The sequence below is a fragment of the Lacerta agilis genome, chromosome 11 (assembly GCF_009819535.1).
Source record: "Lacerta agilis isolate rLacAgi1 chromosome 11, rLacAgi1.pri, whole genome shotgun sequence".
Taxonomy (NCBI): Eukaryota; Metazoa; Chordata; class Lepidosauria; order Squamata; family Lacertidae; genus Lacerta; species Lacerta agilis.
Genome location: NC_046322.1, coordinates 41,016,444 through 41,028,940, shown reverse-complemented (window position 1 = coordinate 41,028,940; position 12,497 = coordinate 41,016,444). Strand labels below are relative to the sequence as shown.

The 12,497-nt window shown below is 44.1% G+C and overlaps 1 protein-coding gene across 1 annotated transcript in view; it reads right to left on the bottom strand.

Moving 5' to 3' along the window:
- The window catches only part of MAN2A1 (mannosidase alpha class 2A member 1), a 57,709-nt gene extending 45,478 nt beyond the window's left edge, over positions 1-12,231 (bottom strand). Inside the window, exons 1-2 of the mRNA XM_033164606.1 lie at positions 11,613-12,231; positions 465-725 (exon numbers count right to left, since the gene is read on the bottom strand). Of these exons, the coding sequence (XP_033020497.1) occupies positions 465-725; positions 11,613-11,747 (396 nt within the window). The 5' untranslated portion in view covers positions 11,748-12,231. The remainder of the gene's footprint in view (positions 1-464; positions 726-11,612) is intronic.
- Between the last annotated feature and the right edge of the window lie 266 nt (positions 12,232-12,497).

The window sequence follows — 12,497 nt, the reverse complement described above, 5'->3', positions numbered from 1 at the left end:
GACGGTCCGGGAATCAGCGTGTTTTTACATGAGTAGAATGTGTCCTTTTATTTAAAATGCCTCTGTGGGTTATTTGTGGGGCATAGGAATTCATTCATTTATCCCCCCCCCCCCAAAGATAGATAGATAGATAGATAGATAGATAGATAGCCCGGCCCCCCACAAGGTCTGAGGGACAGTGGACCGGCCCCCTGCTGAAAAATTTTGCTGACCCCTGCATTACACACTTCTTTTTGGTATGCAAAAGATCTGCACAAAATGCGTATTTTATGGACGGGTGTATTTTATGTAAAAAGTATATACAAGAATTGTAGTTTAAATGTGGACTTTCTGCGCATTCTTAAAAAAGAAAAAGAAAAACCTGCACAAACAGGATGAGCCTACCACTGAGCACCCAGTGAGACTGAAAGGAATGGAATTAAATACTCAGGCTCATCCCTAGCAGTGATTCACTATATTCTTACCTGTACATCTGAAGCTTGGCTTCCACTTTTTGATGCAAACTGACAATCTTCAGGGTCAACTGAGAGGTACATTGTGGCAAGAGGTGACAGCTCAGAAAAGTTTCCTTGACTGAAGTTTATAGCCTCTGGAGTACGTTGTCCATCTTTGACAGATTCACTCAAATTGATCACAGAATCTCTTATGTTTGAAATTATTTCATTATTTTCTGCCAATAAGCGTTCCAGGTGGTCTATTTTCTCTTGCAGAATTGAAAGCTGACCCTGTGGAGAGGAACAACCGTTAGTCCTTCAAATGTGCTCGCTACTGTATTTCACATCCCACTTGTACTGAAGCTCACAACTTTGCTAAACAGGCCTTCAGAGTCCAAAGGAAAAGAAATGGAAAAGAAGAGCCCTGAAAACTTTCTCAGAAAAAGATTAAAATAATGAAGACTGTTTTCTTCAATAATTAAAAGTCTTAATAAAACATAACAGTAAGAAAGCACACTGCACAAATCTGTTACAAGTCAAGTGAAGAGACAGACGTTTTCAAATTTTATCTTTTTCAATTCTTTTCAGTCATGTTTTCAACTAAAAGCATATCTGAGAACTTGTCTTCCTATTAAGGCAAGACCTGATGAAAGGTTTTGTAGCCTGCTGCAAAAGGTAGTAAAAGATGGTCTAATATTTTCATCAATATGCAGACATTTTCTTTATGACATATAATTTTAATAACGCGTTTTCAAGAGGATCTGGAAAAAGTTTCCGGAGAACAAAAGAACAAGTTCAATCAGCTGAGGCTTATCTACACCATCAATGTTCTGGGAAGCAGGTGATACGTCCTTCCTGGTTTACTGGGAGTTTTTCCACACATCTTCCCTTGTGCTATTGCTTGTATGCTGCCTTCCCCAGGCACAAAAAGGCACTAATTTGTGCAGAGAAGCATAACTTCTCCAGTGCATTCCTTGCAATGGCAACTGTTGTTCAATGTCCAACTAGCTGCTTTCAAATGGACTGTCACCAAAATATCGGTTACAAACTAGACTAGCATCATTTAACCAAATACCAAATGCACTTGAAGAATAATGCAGAGCCATAACAGGTGTTAGCTACCTATTTTATGTAAATGTAAAACAATCATTTTTTGTGCGTAGGCAAACTAAGGCCCGAGGGCCGGATCCAGCCCAAATGCCTTCTAAATCCGGCCCACGGACAGTCCAGGAATCAGCGTGTTTTTACATGAGTAGAATGTGTGCTTTTATTCAAAATGCAGCTCTGATTTATTTGTGGAGCATAGGAATTTGTTCTTTCCCCCAAAAAAATATAGTCTGCCCCCCCCCACAAGGCCTGAGGGACAGTGGACCGGCCCCCTGCTGAAAAAGTTTGCTGAGCCCTGAATTATATACCAGTTTTAACATTGCCACAACAATCTAAAACAGCAACTTTTAATCCACTGATGACCGAACGTTTAAAGACAGTGGCAGATGAAACTGTGCCGAGTTGGCGAAATTAACTGGGAAAATTGGGAACCAGAAAGACCAGACTTTCCTGAAAGATTGGAAGAAATTTATGATATATTTGAAAGACAACTGTAATCAACTGACATCGCTTATAGGGTTGCATGAAGTTTTGTAAGGAGAACTATATGAATTATTGGGGGGGGGGAAGGACTAAGGAGGAGTTTATTTAGGATTTGGATTTTATAGCAATAACTATTAAAATAAAATGCAAAATCAGAAAGAAAGCTAGAAAACCATTAGTCGAGGTTGACAGAAGTCCTAGGTTGTGGTAGCCAAAGGTTTGTTCTACTGTATAAGATGGGTTGTTATGTTATGTTTGGAAAACATGTGTAAAAAACAATAAAAATTACTTTTTTAAAAAGAAAGTTTAAAGACAGTGATCTGCCCACAACAGAAGCCCACAACAGAAAATGCACATGAACACATGTCGAATCAGCTAAAACTCAAATTCTATCTACTGAAGGACAATGCATCCTGTTTTATACCAGGTACTGTAATGCTAATCCATTCAACAGCATACAAATTCTCCTTCGGGGCATTTCTGTTTCTTATTAGTATTTCTGCAGGAATCCTGTGGGTTGTTGTCTTTCCTTCAGTCTAGATCATTCGCAGCTAGCTCCTTTATTTTCTGTCTTAATACACAGTTGTGCCCTGAGGCCCCCAAGCCCTTCCCCAAGTAAATAACTTCACACTGACACGTAATTTTGGTTGAGGTTAATGGGCAAAATTTAGGCCACAACTTTATTGATAACAGCAAAGTGAGTGGTATTGGCTTAGGCATTGGCAACTGACTATAACAGACTCCTGCCTCTCTGGCTGGTAGTCTGGAAGGGTAAACAGCAAACGAGGGAGCAACATCTATGAAGCTCACCCTGGGGTTCCTGTGGTCCTGGCATGGCCCTAGCCCCTCAAGCGGACTTCGGACGAGATTCCTTTACCGGAATACCCTTATTCATGGAGGGGCAGGTGATGGCCGCACCTCCCCTCCCACACACTTCAATAAGCCAATGCCTAACCTTCCACCTCATGAGAAGAGAAGACTCCCTGGAGAAGACCCTGATGTTGGGAAAGATGGAGGGCACAAGGAGAAGGGGATGACAGAGGACGAGATGGTTGGACAGTGTTCTCGAAGCTACCAACATGAGTCTGACCAAACTGCGGGAGGCAGTGGAAGACAGGAGTGCCTGGCGTGCTCTGGTCCATGGGGTCACGAAGAGTCGGACACGACTAAACGACAAAACAACAACAACAACAAAACCGCCAAACCTTACAAAGTTGTGACGATTGCTATAGGGGTAGGCGAAAAACAAGTAGCCACTGCCAATTTGCTAAATGGAAAAATTCCTACCCGGCCTCTGTTCCAAAACAGGCAACCAACCAAGATCCTAAGCAAGGCCAAAGCAGCAACACCTACAAATAGGGACGGGTGGGCAGGTGTTTGGCAGCACGAAGCAAGTGCCTCCGCCACGTCACGCTGCCGCTTTTATAGGCCCCCCCACCACCACCAATCATGCCACCTGCACTGATTGGCTCAAACAGCCTGGCGTGATTGTGGGGCCATACAGACAAGTCCTGGGCCACACCCAGCACCTTCAACCCATTTGCATTTTTTAAACTTCTGTCTGAATGAGCTACTTTCTAAAAGGAATGCTCATCAATACCTTTCCATTCACATGTTACAGTTTTTATCAGGTTTACAAGCCACACTAGTTGCTGATTAGATCATTCCTTTGATTTGACAGATTTTGGGGGGGGGGGATACAAAGGTTCGCTGCATTCTTTTTGGCATCTGCAAAGCTGAACATCTGAAAGCCATTTATAAATATTATGGCAGCACTGAGAAAGTTTTAAAAAAGAGAGAGAGATAAAGCACTGAAGTGTCACTTCATGCCCCCTGGTGGTACATTAACCAAATGTCTAAGGCCAAAATTATCTGAAACATTCTAATCTTAGCAGTCCTTGAAAATTATATACAACAACAAAATCACTTCTAGTTAAGACAATGAGCGAGCGTTGTGCATTTCAAATCTATTACTTTATTACTATAACTTTGGAACACCTGAACTAATGCTTCCAGGAAACACAGGTATGATATTTGGCTATAAAAGTAATGATTTGCAACCACATGCAAGCTGGTTCCTGCTTTTCTTCAAACAGAAGCATCAGATATAAAATTTCCTTAGTATTTTTTGAAACCTCACAACCTCAATTAATTCATAGCTGCATCTCTAACAATACAAAACTTGAATTCTTTGTATTCGCAATTACGGATTTTCACAGGACTGGCGGCTTTCATTCTTTAGTAACATTTTGGAATATCAAATACTTTAAGAATATACAGCTTTAGAAGAAAAATGAAAGACCCTTACAGCACCTAGTGATAATAAACTTACTATGACACATAACCTTTCATGGACTACAGTTCACTTCCTTGAAATCTTATCCCATAATAAAAAGCTTTGGCTTTGTGATGTGATGCAAAACTGTTGTTTTTGCTGCAACTGATAAAAATTAGCTTGAGAAGAGGAATAGAATAGCTTCATTCATAATTATACTTTACTCATGGGCTTCCCGCCCCCTCCCAGCTGTGGGGAGCACTGAAGCAGTGCTGAGTTCTGGGTATCCAAATCTCAGTCATCGGAGTCAATTTATCTGATAAAAGTGATTTGCACAATACTACCAAGTGACCTTAATAGCTGAGCAGACAATTCAATGTTAAAAATTCCCCGGGCGCTAGGTGTATTTTGCGACTTGCGCAGGTTTAATTGGGAACATGTGGAGATCTCTGGATGCCAAGTTGGCGACTGACATCTCCATCTGGCTGGTCCCCTCCAGCTTTCTTAAGGTGGTAAACAGAAGAGCTTATTTATTGCATTTACGGTATATCACACCTTTTTCTCCAAGGAGTACTTCCCCACCTCAGTTAATCCCTACAACAACCCTGTGAGGTAGGTTGAGGCTATGACAGGCCCAAGGTAACCCATGAGCTCCATGACTGAGTAGGGTTTTGAACTCTGATCTCCCAGTCCAACACTAACCAGTACACCATACAGTACTGACTTCCTAGAATACTTCTGCTTTGGGGCAGCTATATAAATTAAGTAGGTAAATAAATAAATATGGGGAAAGCAAAACGTCAATTAGGGAAGGATCTGAAATATTTTTATTGAAGCTTATATTTGTTTTATACCGAATTGTTTTATTTAATGTGTTGTAAACTGCTGTGAGATTTTCCCCCCTTTAAAATGTAGAAAGGTATAGAAATGAAATGAATCATCATCATCATAAATTTCATTGTGTTTAAACAAGGTGTATAGACCAGTTATCCCCAACCTTCGGCCCTCCAGATGTTTTGGAGTACAATTCCCACTATCCCTGACCACTGGTCCTGTTAGATAGGGATCATGGGAGTTGTAGGCCAAAACATCTGGAGGGCCACAGGTTGGGGATACCTGGTCTAGACATTCTGTTGTGGTGGCTGTAACCTAGGTTTAAGGTGCCATTTGGCAATTAGCTCATATATCTGAGTGTCTAACACTGGCAGACATAAAAATTCAGATCTCCCAAGTCTTCCCCTCTAGCGAAGGGGAAGTTTGCATGGGAAATGACAGAACAGACAAAAGGAGTGAGACCCTACAACATACTCCTAAGCTCCAACTAAGGATAGGAGATGGCTACACTGCCCTTTGGGAGAGTTTGCCACGTTGGGCAAAAGATTCAAAAGAGTTGGACTAGATGATCCTCGTGGTCCCATCTCTACAATTCTATGAACAATATAACAGATTATGTTGTTACTGCATTGTTATTAATATTTGCAGCCTGAACTTCACCAGGAAGTCACAAGATGGGTTACAACAACCTAAAAATCAACATTAAAAGCTGTTTGAACAAAGCACAGTCATAGGAATAGGGTAGGTCCTGAAAACACATTATCTCAAGTATCAAAGGTCATGGCAAAGAGGTGCATCTTTATCATACGATAAAAGCTGCATAATGAAGATGCCAGACACATCTGCCACACATAATACCCTTTTCCGCCCAACATCTGAGGGAGGTGGAACTTCCAAGAGGACACCCACTGCTTTAATACTCAAGAGGGTCTGTAGGGAAGGAGGTGGTTTTTCAGATATTTGGCACCCAAGTCATTTAGGGTTTCAAACACTAATGTGAGCGCCTTGAATTGGGCCCATACTGGTAATCAATGCAACTGTTTTAAAACAGGCATTTCAGTGGAACCTTGGGTTGCGAACGTGATCCGTGTGGGAGGCACATTCACAACCTGCAGCACCGCCTCTGCACCTGCGCCGAAACCCAGAAGTAACCTGTTCCAGTACTTCCGGGTTCGGCGCATCCGCAACCCGAAAACACGCAACCCGCAGCGATCACAACCGGAGGTATGACTGTATATGTATTCTGAAGGGAAGCCAGACAGTAATCAGCAGTTGAATTTTGGACTACTTGGAACAGGCTTCCTCAATCTCGGCCATCCAGATGTTTTTGGCCTACAACTCCCATGATCCCTAGTTAGCAGGATCAGTGGTCAAGGATGATGGGAATTATAGTCTCAAAACATCTGGAGGGCCAAGGTTGAGGAAGCCTGACTTGGAAGTTTCCATTCAAACAGTAATGACAACCCTGTTTCTATTTTTGAAACTTTCAGCTTCACTCAGATGCTGCTTTAGAAAACCAAAGAGTCACTTTGTTTAAATGAAGAAGTTTAGTTTTAAGAAAAGCCACACTTAACTGATTATTTCGCGGCATTCAGGCCAAGTGTCACATCGTTCAATAAATCTAAAAAGGGCACAAAACTTTCCAGGGAGGATCATATTAAAACAGAGCTAGGCATTTTGTGCCATGTACACTTTAAGGCCAAAATGCCCTGAGATTATCTTTTGAGCTGTTGGCGAGTGCTGTGTTATGGAAACATTGATCTGTTTTCCCACTAACAGATCTAGCAAGATTCAGCTTGCAGCCCATAAGCGAATCGGTAATCTCTTGTTTTGGTATTGAAGAGCTGACTCCTTTTGCAAACAGAAGTCATACTTTTCATTGTTCTTCTAACAACTCTCAGCTGCATGCTTGGATGGATTAATTAAAAACTGTACAGGAAAGGAGTCTTTGGAATAACTTTGCTCAACCATGAAACCACTGAACACCCAGGTAGTCTTATTCTTTGATATTTCAACTATATAGAGACACACACAGAGAGAGATCTGTTCTGTATGTGGCAGAACAGGTCTGTGCATTACCACCCTGGGTCAATTGTGTCTGTTCTGTAAAGTTTGCAAAACATTTGTTAACAGGTAGTAGAACACTGATAACATGGGGGGGGGGGGTTAAAAGGGCATTTTTTGCTTCTTCCTGCTTACGTGCAGATGAAGCAAACCATGACCCCTGGATCACTGTTACGTCCAACTTTGGAAGGCTCAGAACAAATGTTCGACATAGATACAGAGAGAATAAAAAACAACGTTGTGCTGCAGGCTGATTTTGAGTTACTTAGCTTTGAGGAACTATGTGCTGCTGTTTTATTTTAAGAACCAGAGCTGCAATAAAGAGCTCTGCATCACTGAACACCAGAACAATTTTGTCGGTTTTGTTTGTTTCGTTGACAGCGACACTACAGATGTAACACAGAGCCAGTACCAGCAGGGAGGGAGGGAAGACAGACCACAAATATGTGTTCAAATTAAACCCACTAACTATGGCTCACTGTGAACGTGCAAACCAGGTGGCTATGCTAAATTCTCTTCAGACGTTACAGGAAAAGTGAATTTGATCTGCCTTGCCTCATGTGGATTGTGTGTTCAAGTGTCCTTCAATCATGCCAAAATGTTGATGTTTACCCATGGCAGTAAGACACAAGGACCAATCTTACTCTGTAATGTGCCTTGCCATCTCCACAGATTCAGTTTGCTGAGGAGTACCGGTACTTAACTGAATTCTACCCTCAAAGCCAAAGTATCAGATAAGCATATAATTGATTTTTAAACTAAAAAAAAAAAATCAAGTATTGTGTAATCCCCCCCCCCACACAAAAACACTTAAAAACTTCAGGACCTTTAGAATTAGTTTCTTAAACATCAGTTTCCTTTCTTTAGGGGAAAGGGCCACAGTATAGCACCACTAGAGTCTTCCATGGGTGTACCAGGGAGCCTCCTATGTCTAAGACATGCATGCTGCCTCACTTATGACCCTCAGTCTCTGGATATTTGTGTACAGTAGCAGTGGGCACTAGATCCCACACAATTGGCTGTGAATGGAAAGGATGTGTATAAGTCCCTTTGGGTTGGGAAGGCTTTAATCCCCAGTCTGAAAGAAGTGACAAACTGATGCAGCAAGAGACAAACTCATTCCAGTCAGAAAACTCTGCTGATACCAGTACTGTGTTCTTCCAGCACTTACATATTAACAGCCCAATCCTACGAAGAATTAGGTTTACTTAAATCCACTGGTCTCATTGAATATTTTGAAATATGCCTGACTCTGCATACGAACAGGCCGTAAATCTGGAGCTTTTTTTCCCTTCCGGAACTCTCCAGAACTCAGTTCCGGCATCTCTCAGGTGGGCACCATGGCCATTCTAAGAGAATGAGGGAGGAGACCATGTTGAGTCCCAGCACCTCTTTTTCTAGAAAAAATAGCACAGCGTAAATCCTAATATTTAGATTTCAACCAACACGTATGGGAGAACCGCATGTCAACACACTGAATTTAACTTCCAATTAAAATGTCCAGAATCTATATAGAATAGAACCAAAGATATACTTGTTATCTAGTACATTTTGGTCTGGGCAGTGCCTGGGTGGGAGACCACCCAATGTACACCACCTGGTACACATGTTGAGTTTCATGAAGGCTAGGTATAAATGCACTAAACAATGTCCTTATGTTTGACACTATGCATGCATACGGTAAGGAGGAACTACTTCACATGCCTTATCACACATTTCCTCCCTTCAAAAAAAAAAAAACTTTGGGATACTGAAGAAACAAGTTATCTGTAGTGTTAGGAATATATGATGTTAAATATGATCGCTTTGAGTCTGCATCTGCTGAGGCCGGCCGGCCTATTTTTCAAAGGGCGAACTGTGTGTGTGTTTCTTAAGCTGACACTCTAGACAGTATCAGAACATCCCAGATGCCATACTGTCTGTGAAGACAAGCTGGAACTTGCCCTGGTCTGCCATTCAAGATCAGATCGTGCCCTGGGGCTAGTTCACAGCCAAGTATGCAGCCAAGGATATTGTAGGAAGCTTAATGGCGAACTAATGAATACTACACTGTACCCTTCTGCCAAGTAGAAAGGTACGGAATTTGAATAAGAATTACTGCCTTTTGCTCTGGATCTGTAACCAGGCATAAACTTATGTCTAACATATTTATCGAGAGGCACGTTTTAAACTAGAAATTGCATTTTACCTTTATTTCTCCAAGTGCATTTTTAATGTTTTGTTTTAAACAATAACATGATCTTCTTGGTTAAGGAAACTTGATCTGAACAGATTTCTAAACTACCGGTAGGCTCTTGTCACCTCACATGAGTGCTTTATCCCTTCAGCAAAGACCGATCATTATCCCTTTAGGGAGGGAAAATGGCTGTTGAGAGGGTCCAAAGGTGGAATACTTGCAACTCAGTACCCTAACTGGATCTTTTAACTGAAGTAGTAAGAATCCATACTGCTCCCTCGGTAAGTGGCAGCAACTATTGATTTTAGTGTGTTTTGTGGTGAGATAATCACACCAAAAAAGTTACTAGAAAGTAAGAAGAAAACCCTCTATTTTCAAGCCACTGCCGAGGGCTCAAACACAAAACCAGGAATGTCACAACTCTTCTCAACAGCTTCCAAAGGCCGCCTTCCTATGCAACCTAGTGTGCTGGCATACTGTAGCACAGGAAAACTTTCTAAGCAGCTTTTTTTTAAAAAAAATCAAAGCACTAAACACTTTAGAAACCTATCATTTCCTTAATATCTGTGCTCCATAAAGGCAAGGACCACCACTTTCTAAAATGTGCATATTAAAGCACGGATTACGCAAGAGATGATAGATTTACAGTACTAGCAGTCTTTGGTAACTGTACAGTACTTTACTTAATGGCATAGGAATTTGGAAATTTTAGAACCACAGAGCTGGAAAAGAGCAAGATTCCCCCACCCCACCCCTTTACGAAATATTGAAATACACTTACTTTGTTACACAAACCACGTTAAGTTCTACAGTTCTGAGCATTAGGCCAAGATCTGCAGGAAAAGCTGGTTTAAATAAAATAAGCTCTTTCCTACTGATATAAGATACTAATTTCAATTCTTTTCCAGCGGTACATTCTAACCTGTTAAGCTGTCGAAAAGCCTCATTTATCCAATTCGAATGCACACACCTCTGTGCCAAAGTTACCTGTCTCAGAAGCAAGCACACCCAAAGTTATATATCCCGGGAAAATGATTCAGCCTGACATGCCGGTAACTCTTTCGGGTGACTTGATCCTAGCCAGGAACGTGTTAGATTTCCTGACCTTATATGCCAAGTACAAATCAAGTAAAGTACAAATCATAAATTTGTATGCTTTCCCACTGTATTGACTTTCTAGCTACAAGCAGGTAACTCGATAATGTAATGTAACTACAATGGACTTCAAACATGGAAACCTAGCTCACAGCTTACTTGGTAGCCTCAGTCCAGCCTCACACACACAGCCTGAAGTATGCCAAATAATTTTTGTTTAGAAAAAAAGAACAGGGCAAACTCCCATGTATTTTGCCTTAAGTCCTTTGGGGAATAAGGGGAAATATGAAGGGTGAGAAAAACAAGACTTTGCAAATAAAAAACAGTTGTGCCTTGGGACCAGTATGGCACCCATTTAACAGGCACACAGGAAAAAAACTTGCTTTTTCCAGTGTCCAAATGAGTTTCCCTCCCACATTCACGCCTAAGAGCTCCTATCAAGCAGGTAACAGCCACCATCCCCTTCGTTTCCCAGGTCTCCTTTAGGGCAGCAGAGTATTGTACAGAAGTCCTTTCCTGATAGCCACGCCACCTGTCTGTGAAGCCTTGCACCCTACTCCCTGGCTATGACTCCTCTGGAGTAAGTATAGGACGGATAGTAACAGGCACTTTTTATTAAAGTACTACAGTACGTACTCCAAGGCTGTGCCGAACTTGACATTCAAATCTGGCTCCGGGACTGGCCTGCGGCTAGAATTAAGCCTACCCAACATAGAAAGTAGGGCACTAAGGCGCTGAGCTCCCATTCGAAGTCGGTCAGGATGCGACTTTACCCCAGGGGAAGGCTACAATCCCACGTGCAGTTTCCACTCGGGAACTCGTCACACCGAATCAGACTGTTAAGTGGGCGCAGAAAGGGAGTCTCCTAGTGCCCCCCCCTCCATCGAAAAGCCGTAACAAGGGGGAAGTATGAGCAACTTCCCCTTTCCTTTCCGGAGAGACACCCCCCCCCCCAACCCCACTTGACTCAGATCCTATCTACGGGCAAGAGCACTGATCCGGAATCGGTTTGTGGTCGCCAAAACGAGCTTTCTGCATTTCCTTCTCTCCAGTTGCGATACAAGCCTGTATGATACACAAATACACACACATACACACGCGCGCACCCGTGATCCATCTGCCCCCTAACCCCGCACCAACTCACCTGGGGGAAGGAGCCTTCGCGGCGGTGGTTCTTGGGGTGGTCCAGGTGGCCCCGGTCCAGCATCAAGTAGAGTGAGAAGATCACCACGCAGAAGATCGCGCTGCCAAACACTGTGAACTGCCGGCTCAGCTTCATCGCCGCGCCGAGCAAGGCGGAGAAGCACAAAAAAGATCACCGAGCGCAGCTACCCAAATGCGCCCTGCGCCCCACCCTGCCCAGTAGCAGTAGCGGCGGCGGCGGCGGCTCCAACTAAACTTCTGAGCGGGATCTCCAACAATCCCGGCCCCGCCGCCGGGCCGGAGAGCTCGCCAGGAAGGACAAAAGTTCCCTCCCGGCCCGGGCGGACGCCGGCCAGCGGGGCCGGGGCGAAGTCAAGCCTGCAGCCGCTTCTCCGAGTCCCTCGGGGCAAGTTCTCCCCTCCCGTCGGGGCCCCTCGAAAAAATCCACCAAGATACGCCCGGGAGTTTCGGGGAAAGGCGAGAGGGCTGCTCCCCCGCTCGAGCTCCTCCGGCGCGAAGGGGAGCGAAGAAGCCGAGCGGGGCCGGCGAAGGGCAGCCAGCCGCCCGGGCGCCTCGACGCAGCCGGAGATCCGGATGCGCTGCTTCCTGATCGCCTGACCAGAAGCGGGACTGGAACTGGCGGCGGCGGCGGCGGGCGAGCAGAGCTCGGCGCGGCTGATAAGGAAGCGGGGAGGAGCCGCGGCCGCCTGGCCCGCCAGTCCAGCAGCAACAGCGCCTGCTGCCGCCGCCGCCGCCGCCGCCGGAGAGCGACGCGCTCCGCCCACAGACACGCACCGGGGAGGAGAGGCGAGGCGAGGCGGAGCCTGGCCCACCACCAGCCACACAGCGCCACGACCACGCTGGGCTGCGAGGCAGGCAGCCGGGC